This window comes from Salmo salar, chromosome ssa06 (genome assembly GCF_905237065.1).
Source record: "Salmo salar chromosome ssa06, Ssal_v3.1, whole genome shotgun sequence".
NCBI classification, from domain to species: domain Eukaryota; kingdom Metazoa; phylum Chordata; class Actinopteri; order Salmoniformes; family Salmonidae; genus Salmo; species Salmo salar.
This window is the reverse complement of record NC_059447.1, coordinates 79,701,020-79,721,217: the sequence shown is the minus strand read 5'-3', so window position 1 is coordinate 79,721,217 and position 20,198 is coordinate 79,701,020. Positions and strand designations below refer to the sequence as shown.

General features: G+C 42.9%; 1 protein-coding gene across 1 annotated transcript in view; it reads left to right on the top strand.

Moving 5' to 3' along the window:
* The window catches only part of LOC106608148 (disks large-associated protein 2-like), a 777,756-nt gene extending 765,226 nt beyond the window's left edge, over positions 1-12,530 (top strand). The window contains 8 exon segments of the mRNA XM_045719533.1: positions 4,833-5,282; positions 7,358-7,442; positions 7,754-7,862; positions 7,865-8,171; positions 8,521-8,612; positions 11,605-11,769; positions 12,081-12,372; positions 12,490-12,530. Coding sequence (XP_045575489.1) covers positions 4,833-5,282; positions 7,358-7,442; positions 7,754-7,862; positions 7,865-8,171; positions 8,521-8,612; positions 11,605-11,769; positions 12,081-12,372; positions 12,490-12,530 — 1,541 coding nt within the window.
* Positions 12,531-20,198: the final 7,668 nt, after the last annotated feature.

The window sequence follows — 20,198 nt, the reverse complement described above, 5'->3', positions numbered from 1 at the left end:
TATAGCTAGCTGATATTTATGAAGTGAAATGTTTGCTTTCTGTATGTTTTGTTTTGTCTCTATTGCCATTGTCCTGGCTGGAAGAAGGTTCAGTGAATGGGGAGGTGCAGCATGTGTGAGGTAATACAGTAGGGGAGTGTGAATGCTTATCAAATGTAATGTTTTATGAGTTCTCCATGCTCTCGTCCTCACAAGAACGGACTCAAGAGAACGTCCTCGGAGAATGCACTAGGAGCATGAGAGTGGGGAGAATGGTAGTATGCATATTGAGATCATCTAATGGTACTCACAGGTTTCCAAGGATACGTAAATGTTGACATGTAATGTCTGTTTGCATATATTTTAGAGGCTATTTATACAGGGAATTGGCGTAAAACCTTTATAAACAGTGTTTATACCAATTCCCTGTATAAATAGCCTCTAAAATATATGCAAACAGACATTACATGTCAACATGTATGTATCCTTGGAAAGTAAGGCATGTGATATCAGAAATTGTAGAATTATTGTCTGCCTAACATATTATCATATATTTATACATATCTATACAGAGAATTGGTATAAAACCTTTATAGACTGTATTTGTAAAGGTGTTATACCAATTTGCTGTATAAATCTGTATAAATATTTGACAACAATTCTACAATTTCTGCATATGTCAAATCAGGATTATGCTTCTACTACCATTCATTCCCATTAGACTGGTTTGGATTTCTCCCTGATCAATATGGCTGCCATTTTGACCCCATTCTGTAACTTCAAGGGTTTATGACATAGCCCCTCTAGTAATTTAATAGGATCTCTATGGTACTGAGGATCTGTACCATAGAGCTGCCTGCTAGTCATTAGTTAGGTGGTGGTGGTGTGATAATGAGGATCTGTCCAATGCGTGAGGTCATCATGGCTCTCGGTGTGGGTTGTGTATAGCAGCTGGTGGTAGGAGTTAAACATGGTTCTCTGGTGACTGAGGGTAGGATTAAACATTGTTCTCTCGTGACTGAGGGTAGGATTAAACATTGTTCTCTGGTGACTGAGGGTAGGATTAAACATTGTTCTCTGGTGACTGAGAGTAGGATTAAACAGTGTTCTCTGGTGACTGAGGGTAGGATTAAACAGTGTTCTCTGGTGACTTGGAGGGTAGGAGTCAAAGATGGTTCTCTCGTGACTGAGGGTAGGATTAAACATTGTTCTCTCGTGACTGAGGGTAGGATTAAACATTGTTCTCTCGTGACTGAGGGTAGGATTAAACATTGTTCTCTTGTGACTGAGGGTAGAATTAAACATTGTTCTCTGGTGACTCAGGGTAGGATTAAACATTGTTCTCTCGTGAATGAGGGTAGGATTAAACATTGTTCTCTCGTGACTGAGAGTAGGATTAAACATTGTTCTCTGGTGACTGAGAGTAGGATTAAACAGTGTTCTCTGGTGACTGAGGGTAGGATTAAACAGTGTTGTCTGGTGACTTGGAGGGTAGGAGTCAAAGATGCTTCTCTGGTGACTGAGGGTAGGATTAAACATTGTTCTCTGGTGACTTGGAGGGTAGGAGTCAAAGATGGTTCTCTGGTGACTGAGGGTAGAATTAAACATTGTTCTCTGGTGACTGAGAGTAGGATTAAACATTGTTCTCTGGTGACTGAGGGTAGGATTAAATATTGTTCTCTGGTGACTGAGGGTAGGATTAAACATTGTTCTCTCGTGAATGAGGGTAGTGTTAAACAGTGTTCTCTGGTGACTGAGGGTAGGATTAAACATTGTTCTCTGGTGACTGAGGGTAGGATTAAACATTGTTCTCTCGTGACTGAGGGTAGGATTAAACAGTGTTCTCTGGTGACTGAGGGTAGGATTAAACATTTTTCTCTGGTGACTGAGGGTAGGATTAAACATTGTTCTCTGGTGACTGAGGGTAGGATTAAACATTGTTCTCTCGTGACTGAGGGTAGGATTAAACATTGTTCTCTGGTGACTGAGAGTAGGAGTTTAACATTGTTCTCTGGTGACTGAGAGTAGGAGTTAAACATGGTTTTCTGGTGACTGAGGGTAGAAATCAAAGATGGTTCTCTGGTGACTTGGAGGGTAGGAGTTAAACATTGTTCTCTGGTGACTGAAGGTAGGAGTTTAACATGGGAAATACCCAGTGCAAAGAGAGGCCAAAGACAGATAGACATATCATCTCCTTTCAGGGAGTTTTACAGCCCAACCTCTCCTGCCTTTCCCATCGGCTGTTGGCTACAACACACCTCCTGAATACAGAGAGACTCACACGGCTCCTGCTTGTCAAGTTGCAGTGCAACGTCGGCAGGCACACAGGGTTTGTGTCTGTCTCACTGTTTGCTTTCTGTAGGGAGGCAAGGATGCAATATGGCATCTCTTGCTGGGTACAGGTGTTGTTCTTTTTCAAAGAGGTCGTTTTCTACAGAGTATTCAAATCCACTCTGTTTGAATGGGAGGCTGCTTAAGATGTCAGAGTTTCACACTTCCTGTCTGACTTTGAAGCAGCACACCATTAAAGCTCAGGATAGAAATGTAAAAATGAATGCTGTACGACTGTGTCACCCATCCTACTCAATTTCCTATCCACCCACAAAGTCTTGTGGAAAAATGACAACCTTTTCAAGTGGGAAGGAATCCATCTAAAGTGAGAGTAAATGCAGAGTTCTATTTGTTTCATGTGGAGTCTTATCACATCTAATGACTAATTAGATCTATCACACAATCTGCTCGTTAACATTGTGAGTGGATTTAGTTCATGTTGTCCCTGATTTTTTTACCAGTAGTGTAATTATGTTAAAGATGTGTCAGCCAGTCACTGGCAATGTGTGCAGCCGTGCGTGACCTTGAAAGGATTAGGGAGATTATTCAACAGTAAGCAAAATGTAATATTAATGAATGAATGAATGGTTCAGTTGGTGCATGAACACATTAATAAATGAATGCCTGAATACATGTGTGTGACTATTGAGTTCCCGAGTTACACAACTTATTGGTGATGAAGTCTATTTTTGTCACTGCAATGAATCACAGCCTTTCTCCTTCAGTGACTCATCCAACAGTTTCGTAAAATAGCGGTTTAGAAATGTTGTATGACAATGTCACCATCCTCAGGGCCATCCGCATGCTGCAGTCTCTGCAAACGGTGAGCTCAGTAATGAACACCATATCTGGGACTCCATGAGCTGTTCCTCTCATCATATAAAGGAGTGTTAACTGTCATAATTCATTGTACTGTATTCTGTATGGCATAATTCCACAAAACAAGCAACTGGTGTTTGGTGTCTTTGATACTAGATAATGTACAGTGTCAGTAAATGTATGATGAATCCCTTCTTGTTGGAGTGTGTGACAGGGTGTCAACAAAGTAAGATGATAACACATGTCCTCACTGACCTGATGATAATTCACAAGGAATCTGGTAGTAACGTCTGCTCACCTTTGTCTCACATGGCCTGTTTGATAGAACTATATTAAACAATAACAGGAGGCTATCAGAATTAGAAGTTAATATCAAGCAACTGCATTTAAAATAATTGAAGAAATGGTACCTGTCTGAGCCCAGCCTGTGATGTAGGCATACTGTACCTCCTTGCTATTAGCTCTGTTCTGCTGTTTAATGTTTTATTTAACCCTTATTTTACCAGGTAAGTTGACTGAGAACACATTCTCATTTACAGCAATGACCTTGGAAATAGTTACATGGGAGAGGACAGGGGATGAATGAGCCAATTGGAAGCTGGGGATGATCAGGTGGCAATGACGGTATGAGGGCCAGATTGCATTTCCACTTGAAAGAAGGGTTCCTTCTCATTATCCTTCACTGCCCAGAAGGAGCCTTAGCCTGTTAAAACTGGGCTTATTAACCAGGAAGAAGGGTTCTTTCTCATTATCCTTCACTGCCCAGAAGGAGCCTTAGCCTGTTAAAACTGGGCTTATTAACCAGGAAGAAGGGTTCCTTCCCATAATCATCCACTGCCCAGAAGGAGCTATAGTCTGTAAACACTGGGGTTATTCATTTAACCAGGAAGAAGTGCCAGTGTTGAGTGTTCATCTCTGTGGCAGTAAAAAAAAAAATTCCCCCTTTCTTCCAACCTGTGTCCTCAAGTCTCCTTATGATGCATTTTACATAATCCCCTCACAGTTGTGTAAAGTACTTAAGTAAAAATACTTTAAAGTACTACTTAAGTCATTTTTGGGGTATCTTTGCTTTACTTTACTATTTATACTTTTGACAACTTTTACTTTTACTTCACTACATTCCTAAAGAAAATAATATACTTTTTACTCAATACATTTTCCCTGACAACCAAAAGTACTCGTTACATTTTGACAGGAAAATGGTCCAATTCACACATTTATCAAGAGAACATCCCTGGTCATCCCTACTGCCTCTGATCTGAAGGGCTCAATAAACATAAATGCTTTGTTTGTAAATTATGTCTGAGTGTTGGAGTGTGCCCCTGGCTATCGGTCAATTTTTTTTTTAAAGAATGAAAATTGTGCCGTCTGGTTTGCTTAATATAAGGAATTTGAAATGGTTTATATTTTTACTTTTACTTTTGATTCTTAAGTACATTTTAGCAATTTTATATTACTCAAGTAGTATTTTACTGGGTGACTTTCACTTTTACTTGAGTCATTTTCTATTAAGGTATGTTTACTTTTACTCAAGGTATCTTTACTTTTACTTTTTACTACTTTTTCCACCACTGTCCCCGCATTACTCCGCCCTTCGGTTTCATCACTCACTCCCACCCCATATTTCTTTATTCTCTCCCTTTCAGAACCTCTGTTTTAGAGTAACTCCTCTTCATCTATCTCTCTCCCTGCTTGCTCTCCAGTGGTGACGCACATGCCTAGCTATACGTCAAAGACGCCCCCGCCGGCACCACCTCGCACCACCTCCAAGCCCCTCATCTCGGTGACGGCCCAGAGCAGCACAGAGTCCACTCAGGATGCCTACAACGAGGGGAGGGTCCCACGGGGAGTGTACTGTGGGCGCCCGGACGGTCTGGGCGGCTCGGGTCGAACCCTCTACAACTCGTCCGACAGCCTGGACAGCGCCAATGTGGTGATGCTGGCCATGGAGACGGCAGGGAGCAAGCGGCACGCCTCCTCGGGCAGCCACAGCTCGGTGCAGACGTGTGACAAGGCGGTGTTGGTGTCCAAGGCTGAGGAATACCTCAAAACGCCACGTTCCTCCATAGGGATACAGGTAAAACCAGCTCACACACATGTTGATAGTCTAGTCCAGGGGTGTCAAACATACGGTCCGCGAGGGGTCCAATCCGGTCCGCGGTGGTTTGACAAAATACATTTGCATTTCAAAATGTTTAGTTTTTTGGGGGGAGGGGAATAAACATAATATAGATTAAAATGACTGAAACCATTTTACACTGACCCAATGTGACCCTGACCAATCAGGATTAATGACCTGACCACATAGCTCTACAGCCACTGGCCAGCTCACTGCACAATATAACACACACACACACACACACACACACACACACACACACACACACACACACACACACACACACACACACACACACACACACACACACACACACACAGAGATGTACACATGCACACGCATGCACATGCACACACACACACACACACGCACTTACACAGATGTACACACACACACAGATGTACACATGCACACACATGTACACACACACAACCACACACACACACACACACACACACACACAAACATACACACAAACACAAACCACCTATGATGACGAATAGAGTAGAATAACATTAGATGAAAATGTTGAAGATTACTATTTATCAGTGTAATTCAATTTGATCATATTATCTATTTTGCATTGGAAACAAATGTAATTTCTGGATGCCTGCTGCTGTGACTTTTCATGTCCTCTTAAATGACATTAAGCACGTCATATAGCATTAATGTAACCATTTAGACCCTTAAATTGTACTCAAGACAACATTCTGTGTCTTTTGCAATGCAGTTTCTCAAGGCATAGATAAAAGCCATTGCATCATCGCCATCATCATCATCAACATCATCACCAATATCATCAACATACCCATCATAACCTTCAGTGCCAGCACCATATTTATCATATCTGTTACCATATCTGGTACAATTCGTTATTTACTCTGAAGTACTCGTTGACATTTTATTCCACACTCAACTTTTTTATGTCATTATTTTGAAGTACTGGGTCTATGCTGTTGACATGACAATAGATGAGTGTGTGAGCTCGTAAACTGAGCCGTAGAAAGAGAGGGACAGGTCTATAAAAGCCATCCCTCTCAGTGAGACACAGTCATCTGATCAGGATCAATGGCTCTCAGGGCAAACACTCCTCTGGCATCACTTGATGCAGATCCTCTCTCGCTCACTCTCTCTCGCTTTCTCTCTCTCTCTCTCTCTCTCTCTCTCTCCCTCTCTCTCTGACTCTCTCTCTCTCTGACTCTCTCTATCCCTCTCTCTCTCTCTTTCTCTGACTCTGACTCTCTCCCTCTCTCTCTCTCTTTCTCTGACTCTGACTCTCTCCCTCTCTCTCTCTCTTTCTCTGACTCTCTGACTCTCTCTCTCCAACTCTCGCTCTCTCTGACTCTTTTTTTTCTCTCTATTCTCCCCTCTCTCCTTCTCTCTGTGACTCTCTCTCTCCCCTCTCTCTCTCTCTCTGACTCTCTCCCTCTCTCTCTCTCTCTCCCCTCTCTCTCTCTCTGACCCTCTCCCTCTCTCTCTCTCTCTCTCTTTCTCTGACTCTCTCTCTCTCTCTCTCTGACTCTCTCTCTCTGACTCTCTCTCTCTTTCTCTGACTCTCTCTCTCTCTGACTCTCTCTCTCTCTGACTCTCTCTCTCTCTCTCTCTCCCTGTCTCTCTCTCTCTTTCTCTGACTCTCTGACTCTCTCTCTCTGACTCTCGCTCTCTCTGACTCTTTTTTTCTCTCTATTCTCCCCTCTCTCCTTCTCTCTCTGACTCTCTCTCTCCCCTCTCTCTCTCTGACTCTCTCTCTCTCCCTCTCTCTCTCTCTCTTTCTCTGACTCTCTCTCTCACTCTCTGACTCTCTCTCTCTCTCCCTCTCTATCTCTCTCTGTGTGTCCTTTCTCTCTCTCTCTCTCACTTTATACCCCCCTCTCCTCTCCTCTCTCTATTCCCCCCTCCCCCTCTGTCTCTGTCCCTCTCTCTGTATACAATTTCTAGTATAGATCACTACAGATTACTACCCTCTTGATGATTTATGCCTCTAAGCAGCCTCATTGATATTCTAGTAAAGTCCATTGGTAAAATAGTTCCCCCATGATACTGTTGTCAAGAAGTTCATTATGACATGTGACCAGTGTTATTGTTTATGTTCACGTTGTTGTTTACCAGGTGGAGACGGCGACGGATTCGAGTCGGAGGGTAAAGGTCTTCCTCAGTACCATTCTGTTGGCACCCAGGTGGAGGATAACAAACGGTATGTGGCACACAGGAAGTGGAAACTGGAAATACAACCGTTGCATAATTTGGCCTCTGACCCTTTACAGCAGCAGTCAATAATTTCCCTCTGGTACCTGATTGCGCTAACTAAATATTTATTGATTTTGTGAAAGTTATTATGCAATGTAGTTGTGAATTATTTCTTTTTTGTACATACTGTATCTGTGAACGGGTTATATTGGTGTTTTCTCTCTCTTTGGATCTATATATTGTTCATCTAATCTCTTTATTATTGTCTGTATACATATACGAGTGTGTGTGTGTCTGCATGTGTCTCTGCTCCCTCAGGCATGGCAGGTTCAAGCGCTCCAACAGCGTGACGACAGCCGTACAAGCTGACATGGAACTAGAGGGCTTCCCCACCATGGAGGACAAGGGACTGCAGTTCGGAGGGGGCTTGGGTTTCCGAGGGGCCACTCGGAGCCCAGCACACCCACCCAGTACGGGGCCGTCCGCACTGTCCGCACCCAGGGCCTCTTCAGCTACCGGGAGGACTACCAGCGTTCCTCCAGCGGTCCTCCCAGTCCGCAGCCTGAGTCGTGGCTGACAGAGCCCTCTCTGGAGGGGGCTGAGACGGGCCGGGTGTCCCCCCTCCGCAGGGATGGCAGCTGGTTCATGCAGCTCCTCCATAATGAAACTAAGAGGATGGAGGGATGGTGTAAAGACATGGAGAGAGAGGCGGAGGAGCATGACCTGTTGGAGGAGAGTGAGTGTCTGACGCTGCAGCTCAGATATATATACTGGCTCTATAGACAGGGGCTGTTCACATTCTAATGCATTAGATTCTAAATACATTCACTGATAACCATTTTAGAATGGAATGGGAAAAGTCATGTTTGTAGATGGAAATGTACTATACAACCGACAAGCATTGTTATTACCACCGCTAATGAATACCGGTCTATCTTTTGATGGTTGAGGCAGTGGACAGATTTGAGAGAGATAACACTCTGTGAGCTGTCAATGAGGATAACGCTGTGTGTGATCTCTCCCTCTGTGTGTGGTGTGCGTGTGTGCGTGTGTGTGTGTGTGGTGTGCGTGTGTGTTTTTTCCAGTCCTAGGGAAAATCCGGAGTGCGGTGGGCAGTGCACAACTCCTCATGTCTCAAAAATTCCAGCAGTTCTACTGGCTGTGTCAACAGAACCTGGTGAGTACCTATAATACCATAATGGAACATGATAAGTGTGTGTGTGTCTTCAAAATACACCTTATGTCTTATATTCTCACTGTTGATCACTAACCAACAGTACAGGACTTGAGAAGTGATGACTTACCAAGAGTACAGGGCTTGAGAAGTGATGACTTACCAACAGCACAGGGCTTGAGAAGTGATGACTTACCAACAGTACAGGGCTTGAGAAGTGATGACTTACCAACAGCACAGGGCTTGAGAGGTGATGACTTACCAAGAGTACAGGACTTGAGAAGTGATGACTTACCAACAGCACAGGGCTTGAGAAGTGATGACTTACCAACAGTACAGGGCTTGAGAAGTGATGACTTACCAACAGTACAGGACTTGAGAAGTGATGACTTACCAACAGTACAGGGCTTAAGAACTGATGACTTACCAACAATACAGGACTTGAGAACTGATGACTTACCAACAGTACAGGGCTTGAGAAGTGATGACTTACCAACAGTACAGGGCTTGAGAAGTGATGACTTACCAACAGTACAGGACTTGAGAAGTGATGACTTACCAACAGTACAGGGCTTAAGAACTGATGACTTACCAACAATACAGGACTTGAGAACTGATGACTTACCAACAGTACAGGACTTGAGAACTGATGACTTACCAACAATACAGGACTTGAGAAGTGATGACTTACCAACAGTACAGGGCTTGGGAAGTGATGACTTACCAACAGTACAGGGCTTGAGAAGTGATGATTAACCAACAGTACAGGGCTTGAGAAGTGGTGACTAACTAACAGTACAGGGCTTGAGAAGTGATGACTTACCAACAGTACAGGGCTTGAGAAGTGATGACTTACCAACAGCACATGGCTTAAGAACTGATGACTTACCAACAGCACAGGGCTTAAGAACTGATGACTTACCAAAATCACAGGGCTTAAGAACTGATGACTTACCAACAGCACAGGGCTTAACCTCTATGGGCTAGGTGGGACGCTTGCGTCCCACCTACTCAACAGCCAGTGTAATCCCGTGGCGCGTTATTGAAATACCTCAAAAATGCAAAAACTTCAATTTTTCAAACATATGACTATTTTACACCATTTTAAAGACAAGACTCTCGTTAATCTAACCACACTGTCCGATTTCAAAAAGGCTTTACAACGAAAGCAAAACATTAGATTATGTCAGCAGAGTACCCAGCCAGAAATAATCAGACACCCATTTTTCAAGCTAGCATATAATGTCACATAAACCCAAACCACAGCTAAATGTAGCACTAACCTTTGATGATCTTCATCAGATGACAACCCTAGGACATTATGTTATACAATACATGCATGTTTTGTTCAATCAAGTTCATATTTATATCGAAAACCAGCTTTTACATTAGCATGTGACTAGCATGTGACTAGCATTCCCACCGAACACTGCCGATGAATTTACTAAATTACTCACGATAAACGTTCACAAAAAGCATAACAATTATTTTAAGAATTATACATACAGAACTCCTCTATGCACTCGATATGTCCGATTTTAAAATAGCTTTTCGGGTGAAAGCACATTTTGCAATATTCTCAGTAGATAGCCCGGCATCACAGGGCTAGCTATTTAGACACCCAGCAAGTTTAGCACTCACCAAAGTCAGATTTACTATAAGAAAAATGTTATTACCTTTGCTGTCTTCGTCAGAATGCACTCCCAGGACTTCTACTTCAATAACAAATGTTGGTTTGGTCCCAAATAATCCATTGTTATATCCAAATAGCGGCGTTTTGTTTGTACGTTCAAGACACTATCCGAAAGGGTAAATAAGGGTGACGAGCATGGCGCAATTCGTGACAAAGAAATTCTAAATATTCCATTACCGTACTTCGAAGCATGTCAACCGCTGTTTAAAATCAATTTTTATGCCATTTTTCTCATAAAAAAGCGCTAATATTCCGACCGGGAATCTGCGTTTAGGTAAACAGACGAAAGAAAATAAAGCATGGGGTCGACTCGGGTACGCGCCTAAGCCCATAGTACTCTGATCGGCCACTTGCCAAAAGCGATAATGTCTTTCAGCCAGAGGCTGCCTCGATATCGTTCAGCTTTTTCCCGGGCTCTGAGAGCCTATGGGAGCCGTAGGAAGTGTCACGTTATAGCAAAGATCCTCAGTCTTCAATAAAAAGAGCCAAGATGAAACACAACTTGTCAGACAGGCCACTTCCTGCATGGAATCTTCTCAGGTTTTGGCCTGCCATATGAGTTCTGTTATACTCACAGACACCATTCAAACAGTTTTAGAAACTTTAGGGTGTTTTCTATCCAAAGCCAATAATTATATGCATATTCTAGTTACTGGGCAGGAGTAGTAACCAGATTAAATCGGGTACGTTTTTTATCCGGCCGTGTCAATACTGCCCCCTAGCCCTAACAGGTTAAGAACTGATGACTTACCAACAGCACAGGGCTTAAGAACTGATGACTTACCAACAGCACAGGGCTTAAGAAGTGATGACTTACCAACAGCACAGGGCTTGAGAAGTTATGACTTGCAGGACACCTACAGGTTGAACAATGTTCAGGTAAGGTTTGCAGGACACCTAGTGGTTGGATCGTGTACAGTAAGATTTGCAGGACACCTAGTGGTTGGATCGTGTACAGTAAGGTTTGCAGGACACCTAGTGGTTGGATCGTGTACAGTAAGATTTGCAGGACACCTAGTGGTTGTATCGTGTATAGTAAGATTTGCAGGACACCTAGTGGTTGGATTGTGTACAGTAAGATTTGCAGGTGTTGGATGATACAATAGCTGTTGATGTAACACAAGCATTTAAAAATTGCCACTATAGTCTGTAACAGTTATGACTATACCAGATAACAACTATATTGTGTATATGTTTCATGAAATCAAACAAACACATTCTCATGGTCACTGAGGTGTTGATAACTATATCTAATGTGTTCCCTCCCCGCTCACCTCCTCCACGCCACCCTCCACCCCTCAGGACCCCAGCGCCATGCCCCGCCCCACCTCTCAGGACCTGGCCGGATTCTGGGACTTGCTGCAGCTCTCAATCGACGACGTCACTGCCAAATTTAATGAACTGCAGCAGATCAAGAGCAATGAGTGGAGGCTCGTGGAGAGCCCAGAGAAGAAGACGCTATTACAGGTATATCAACAGAGTTGTTACAGTTTTTCACAGCTAGCAAAGTAGTCTGTGTTGGTGTGTTGTCTAAAGGTATTGGTCAACGCATACATCGTTTTTTTGTTTTATCCTGCCCCTAATCTGAGAAAATCACGTGGCTCAAATCTCTTTGACACCTCTCTCTCTCTCTCTCTCTCTCTCTCTCTCTCGCTTCGTATCTTCTCTTTATTTCTCTCTCTTTGTCTCTTCACTCTCTCTCTCTCATGATCTCTCTCTCTCTCATGATCTCTCTCGCTCTCTCTCTCTCTCTCTCATAATCTCTCTCTCATGCGAAGGAGAGGAAGTGGCCTCCCCGTTGCCAAAGAGACCTCCGAAGGGGCGTGGCGGCGTGGTGCGGGAGCGCTCTCTGGATCTGCAGGACCGCCAGCGTCAGGAGGCCCGGCGTCGTCTTCTGGCTGCCAGCGGGCGGCTTCCTTCAGACAGAACTCAGCCACGGAGCGGGCGGACAGCATCGAGATCTACATCCCCGAGGCCCAGACCCGTCTTTGAGGTTCAAGGATTTACCCCCCCTAGCCCACCCCTACCCCTGTTTTGCCCATATCCGCCCCCATACCTCAGCCCCAGCCAGTGGGTGTAACCCAGACCCCTTCCTCTCTCCTTCTTCTTATCTGTGCAAACGTCTCTCACTCCACACTGTTTTTTCTCCACCTGTTGCCATTTTTCTGATGTCCTCTCCCCTTTAAGACGGAGGGAATATTCCCCACCCCACTACAATGAGCTGCTAGTACACCCTCCCCTTTAACCGAAGTGATCCACCATCACAATTATATTTGGGTAAATACAAGCAAATAGATTATTTTCTATACTGTAACAAATGTTGTTGTTGGAAATGTACTTCCCCCCTAAGAGCTTTTGCATTGCCATCATGTATTATTATAAGCCTCTGGGTAAAGTAAAGGGGAATGTCAGTATTTTTCCACAGTGTTCAAAGGGAATCACAAAGTGCAACTTTTCTATGGAGAATCTCACCAGCAACAGTGGTCTTGGGCTAAAACACCCTGTGTGGAGACTACTGCATCCCAGTGGTAGCACAGAGGTGGTGATGACTCACTGTCAAGACAGATGTCTGAAAATCTCTCCCCATGTTGGTGGGTTGACAGCATAAGTGGGGGGTATATCATGTGATTGATCAACACCTGCTATTGAAATACCTCAGTCTTGCAGGTAAACACCATAGACATAGAATTCTAATCTAAGTCTATTCTATTTCTATGGTAAAGACAGAGAAGTCATCATATCTGAAATGGTTGCACTCGCACAGCATGCTGGGTGGGTATAGTAATTATTTTGTTATTCTAGGGACGTACTCACACAACCTTTTACCAGGCTAGCTACTGCAGCCCCTGACTAACGTCACCCCACTACCAGGCTAGCTGCAGCCACTGACTAACGTCACACCACTTTTTACCAGGCTAGCTACTGCAGCCACTGACTAATGTTACCAGGCTAGCTACTGCAGCCACTGACTAATGTTACCAGGCTAGCTACTGCAGCCACTGACTAATGTTACCAGGCTAGCTACTGCAGCCACTGACTAATGTTACCAGGCTAGCTACTGCAGCCACTGGCTAATGTCACACCACTTTTTACCAGGCTAGCTACTGCAGCCACTGACTAATGTCACACCACTTTTTACCAGGCTAGCTACTGCAGCCACTGACTAATGTTGCTGAGAAATGGGATGTGGAAAATACATGCAGTATTACATTAGGGCTGCATTGATGCATTTTCACTTATGATAATGGCAGTGATGTAAGGTTGAAACATGCTTATGATATGGGTGGTACAGTACATTTATTCGTCTGATACATGTTTCCATTGCTCCCACTATTGTAAATAATTTAAAGGAAACAAATGTTTCTAATTTCTGGAAGAAAAATGTACTATATGATACAATGCATTTTTGCACCTTATATGTACTATTCATGTTTGTATTTCCAAGGGAAATGTAGTTCATGATGCTCACTTGCTATTGTTGCAGTTTATTTGCAAGGACAGATGTGGAATATTTTCTACTGAATTGGACTATTACGTTATTCTATAGTCCACTTTGAGTTGTGTGTTTAGCCCCATAACGACATTCTGGCATTCAAGCCTCTGGTGTCAAGTATGAACGATTGTAATGATAAATCATGTAATCTATCACACCCACATATATACTAGATTGAACTCGATATTCTCATAGTGGATGGTGTGAGAAAGTGAGTATCTATGGGGTGTAGAGAACAGTGGCCTAACAGTCCTACCTATTAGGGACCACATCACAGCCATATCATCCCATCTGGCACACAACAATCAAGTACTTTCCTCCACACTACAGATGTAGTGTGGGACAGACAGGTGCAAATGACACTTTAACACTATCTAGTTACTAGTAAATGGTGCTGTTTTTTTACTCTGAAACGGTTGTCATTTACCCAGTCCTACACACACACCTACTTTTTAACAACATATTTACTAAATGGTGCCCATAGCATCTGGAATTAAAGATGGTTGCTATTGACTTGCGAAAAGACCATCTTTGCAAATAGTCTATTTGCAGTGTCAATTTTTGTTTAGAAGTTGTTTATTGAAGAGGCAGAGAAAATACATATTAATGAGGAATTTCTAGTCCATCTCTGGACAGCAGAAAATAGGGTTTCTGTCATGGCAGGGATCATGTGTGTGTGTGTGTGTGTGTGTGTGAGAGAGAGAGAGAGAGAGAGAGAGAGAGAGAGAGAGAGAGAGAGAGAGAGAGAGAGAGAGAGGGGAGACAAAGAGAGAGAGAGAGGGGAGACAAAGAGAGAGAGAGAGAGGGAGAGGAGACGATGCAAGAGAAATAAAGAGAAGACACAGCGAAAGAGAGAGAGAGAGAGAGAGAGAGAGGCATTGCCGTTTTTATTAACATGACTTTAACATTGCTTGGACGTTGCTCCACTGAACACTACAGTGGAGAATTGGCCCCTCACCCAGCCAATGAACTTATTAGTTCAATCTACTGTACATTTCCTTCAAAAACATAGAACCTGTCCTTTTACTAGATGACATGATATACTGGCATTTGTGTTGCACTGTATGTCATTGGCATAGCATATCAATTTACCCACATGAACAGCACATTTGGATTTGAACTATAATACATTTATTCCCATATAATTGTGACGTTAGGGTTGTAAGCTTCCAGCAACAGTAGTTGACTACGAATGTTCAATAGAATGTGATGCGATTGTTTGCTTGTTTCGGGTTAGTTAGTGTGGTGTACTTGGTGGTGAAGGATTAGCTGTTATCTGTTATATGTCCACATTTTATTGATGAAGAAAAGCTTTTAATGGAGGGCTTTGGAATGACAGAACATAGTAAGCCACAGTTCAGTTGGTCAGATATGTTGCCAGATATTTTGCTCAAAAGGGTGGAAAGTAGTTTAATGAACTGGAACTTTCCTCATTCCTATATAGCTTCTAGTAAACCACTCAGCATCTCCCATTTCATTTCCTGACGTCAGTCTCTCTCTGCTGTGAAACTCGATGAAACACTTACTTACCAGGCGGCCTTAAACACATTGAAAGCAAAAACGTTCATGAATGTAGAGCCCCTAACAATGCAAAAAAAGGACATAGGTGCTGTGTAGGAGCTGTGTAGGTGTAAAAGCAAACAGTACAGTGATATCATCCCTGGTGATTTCAAGTCCATGTCTGGTCTTAGTGAGGTACACAGGAGAAAGTGAGAGACATTGATAGCTTGATGAAGAGATGTTAAAATAAAAAGGAAAATAAAAGTCAGTTCTGATTAGAGTATGCTGATTGGGCAGTAGAAATTATGTCACTTCAGCTCCTTCACACCTGTTGTGATGGTCTCATCTGAAAGATTCCAAATCACAGGGTCACCAAAGCAGCAGTTGGTGACCCTGTGATTTGGAATCTTTCAGATGACATACTAGTGACATACTAGTAACTATTCACTACAGTTACCAAGTTTGCACACTGATACTGTATGTCAACAGATACAGATTATATTAAACGTGATATTAGACCAAAGCAAATTGTTCATGGAGCTTCATGCCTTTTCTCAAGTTTTCTTTCACTTTATCAATTCCTAGTCTTTAGTTACTCATATTGTGTAGTACTGTAATGTATATATAGCCTTTTAAAGTAGGTGCATAGGTTTTGACATCAATTGTTGGTTTTCATAGCAAATTCATTTCCGTTTCTCAATCTCAAACATTCTCTATTAGCACATTTGTCCCATGCTGCTTTTCCATGATCTAAGGAGGGGTATAGTTAGGCAACTAGGAATGGTGGGAAAAATCCTTAGGTGCCTTAAAATCAGACATATAGGAATCTGTGAATGAATGTCTTAGGTTGTTTTTATTTATTTTTATTTATTTCACCTTTATTTAACCAGGTAGGCTAGTTGAGAATAAGTTCTCATTTGCAACTGCGACCTGGCCAAGATAAAGCATAGCAATTCGACACATACAACAACACAGAGTTACACATGGAATAAACAAAACATACAGTCAATAATACAGTAGAACAAAAGAAAACAAAAAGTCTATATACAGTGAGTGCAAATGAGGCAAGTTAAGGCAATAAATAGGCCATGGTGGCGAAGTAATTACAATACAGCAATTAAACACTGGAATGTTAGATGTGCAGAAGATGAATGTGCAAGTAGAGATACTGGGGTGCAAAGGAGCAAGATAAATAAATAAATACAGTATGGGGATGAGGTAGGTAGATAGATGGGCTATGTACAGGTGCAGTGATCTGTGAGCTGCTCTGACAGCTGGTGCTTAAAGCTAGTGAGGGAGATATGAGTCTCCAGCTTCAGAGATTTTTGCAGTTCGTTCCAGTCATTGGCAGCAGAGAACTGGAAGGAAAGACGACCAAAGGATGAATTGGCTTTGGGGGTGACCAGTGAAATATACCTGCTGGAGCGCGTGCTACGAGTGGGTGCTGCTATGGTGACCAGTGAGCTGAGATAAGGCAGGGCTTTACCTAGCAGAGACTTGTAGATAACCTGTAGCCAGTGGGTTTGGCAACGAGTATGAAGCGAGGGCCAATCAACGAGCGTACAGGTCGCAATGGTGGGTAGTGTATGGGGCTTTGGTGACAAAACGGATGGCACTGTAATAGACTGCATCCAGTTTGTTGAGTAGAGTGTTGGAGGCTATTTTATAGATGACATCACCGAAGTCGAGGATCGGTAGGATGGTCAGTTTTACGAGGGTATGTTTGGCAGCATGAGTGAAGGATGGTTTGTTGCGATATAGGAAGTCGATTCTAGACTTAATTTTGGATTGGAGATGATTAATGTGAGTCTGGAAGGAAAGTTTACAGTCTAACCAGACACCCAGGTATTTGTAGTTGTCCACGTATTCTAAGTCAGAGACGTCCAGAGTAGTGATGCTGGACTGGCGAGCAGGTGCGGGCAGTGATCGATTGAATAGCATGCATTTAGTTTTACTTGCGTTTAAGAACAGTTGGAGGCCACGGAAGGAGAGTTGTATGGCATTGAAGCTCATCTGGAGGTTAGTTAACACAGTCTCCAAAGAGGGGCCAGAAGTATACAGAATGGTGTCATCTGCGTAGAGGTGGATCAGAGAATCACCAGCAGCAAGAGCATCATCATTGATGTATACAGAGAAGAGAGTCAACCCGAGAATTGAACCCTGTGGCACCCCCATAGAGACTGCCAGAGGTCCAGACAACAGGCCCTCCGATTTGACATACTGAACTCCATCAGAGAAGTAGTTGGTGAACCAGGCGAGGCAATCATTTGAGAAACCAAGGCTGTCGAGTCTGCCAATAAGAATGTGGTGATTGACAGAGTCTAAATCCTTGGCCACGTCGATGAATATGGCTGCACAGTAATGTCTCTTACCGATGGCGGTTATGATGTCGTTTAGGACCTTGAGCGTGGCTGAGGTGCACCCATGACCAGCTCTGAAACCAGATTGCATAGCGGAGAAGGTACGGTGGGATTTGAAATGGTCGGTAATCTCTTTGTTAACTTCGCTTTCGAAGACCTTAGAAAGACAGGGAAGGATAGATATAGGTCTGTAGCAGTTTGGGTCTAGAGTGTCACCCCCCTTTGAAGAGGGGGGATGACCGCGCCAGCTTTCAATCTTTGGGAATATCAGACGATACAAAAGAGAGGTTGAACAGGCTAGTAATAGGGGTTACAACAATTTCGGCAGATAATTTTAGAAAGAGAGGGTCCAGATTGTCTAGCCCGGCTGATTTGTATGGGTCCAGATTTTGCAGCTCTTTCAGAACATCAGCTATCTGGATTTGGGTGAAGGACGTGGGGGCTTTGGCGGGTTGCTGTGGAGGGTGCCGGGCAGTTGACCGGGGTAGGGGTAGCCAGGTGGAAAGCATGGCCAGCCGTAGAGAAATGCTTATTGAAATTCTCAATGATAGTGGATTTATTGGTGGTAACAGTGTTTCCTAGCCTCAGAGCAGTGGGCAGCTGGGAGGAGGTGCTCTTATTTTCCATGGACTTTAGTGTCCCAGAACTTTTTTGAGTTAGTACTACAGGATGCAAATTTCTGTTTGAAAAAGCTAGCCTTAGCTTTTCTAACTGCCTGTGTATATTTGTTCCTAACTTCCCTGAAAAGTTGCATATCACGGGGGCTATTCGATGTTAATGCAGAACGCCACAGGTCTTTGGTTGAGGTTTTTGGTTGGAATACGATGCCTGGCAGAGTGCTTGGCCGTCACTGCTTGTGTTGCTTGGGTTGTTTCACCACAAAACGGCTGTTAGGGAGAAAACTAGCTTGGCTTTGTTCATCCAAGTGCATTGATATTACTAGTGTCGATTTAGAGTTGGATCGTATTGAATGTTGTACTGTTGTATGACTGCAGTGTGTGTTGATATGAGGTCTAGGACATGAGGATGTGATTCTAGTCACATTGTGTGAATAGAATGCAAGTGTCTTCATGATTGGTACACACTGTTTGTACTTTATCATCAGGCAGTCTTGTATGTTGATGGTCTTTGGTTTATTTAAGAACAGAAAGCAGGGTAGAAAATGTTATCAAAATCTAATTGAATCAGTGGAACAGGAGCAAACGTGGGGGTCGGCAGAGAAAAACAACATCCCAGAAAGTATTCTCATCAGATAGGAGATGTTGAAGATGACCCCGCTTCTCCTCTGCCTCTTTCCTAAGATATTGTAACCTCGTTCCAGTTGTCAGTGCTTTATGGTTTATTATCGTCGCCACAAACCAGGGATTGACTAAACTTGACCTGCCAAAAGTGTAATAGTGCTTCATACAACAGGCAGGCACACATATAGCTGTTTACCTCATGGTTGAGAGTCAGTTACAGTGGTATAGATAGGTGTATTTGTATATGACGCCCATCAAAGCACTTTGCCATGCCTGTGTTCTATGCAGCAGTCCTGCACCATATCGCCATGTCTTCAGGCATGCCCTCTAAAGCATTACGACACGTTATTTAATGATTGCTATGAAAGTGGAGATTGTGATAAGAGGGTGAAAGAATTGAATTGTTGGACACATGGATGATGATGAGGTCAATGCAGTACGTTTTCAACAATCTATCTTCTGTAACTTTGGTGTTTACGCACTCTTACTGGCCGTCTTGACTGGTTGTTCTGAAAGAAGCTCTATTAAGTACATACATAACCCTCATCTAGTATGCATTCCACACTGGCAGCACTGGGTGGCTCAGGTCCATATAGATACAGTACTGTATATCCATGATGAATTGCTTTCCTGATACATTATAGTGATTGAAAATATCATTTTAGGAAAATAATGCTCTTTAAGACGTAAACGCTAAACACACATACACAAAGACATTTAGAATAACAAATTGTATCATATATCACAGTACTCAATCAATCAACAGTGGTTGTGATATATCGCTCTGCGGCCCTGTACGTATGGAACTCTTTTAGGGGCTGAAACTTACTCATGTTCCATCATCATGGACTAATGTGTTTGGTGGGCTGCTGTGCTAAAAACCTTAAAGAAGAGTCACTAAAGGTGATGATATTATTTTTTCTTCTTTATTTTTTGTAAAAAATTTAGAGATCAGTTTATTCTGATAATCAGCACAAACAAACAGATGCACATGCACACGCACACACACACACACACACACACACACACACACACACACACACACACACACACACACACACACACACACACACACACAAACATACTACATATTTCACAGCAGTACCACAAGATGTCATCAAGATGGCACCCTAAATTCTTTCTTTTGAACAACTTACCTTGAGGTGTTTTGACACCACCACAGGCCCTGTAAACTTTGCTTGATTTTTTTCTTTCAATCTTATATTTCTTCATTTTTTTCAGTGCAGTTACATTGTAAGAATGTCTCTCTCTTCTCATAAAACATTTGATTCAATTTGGAGC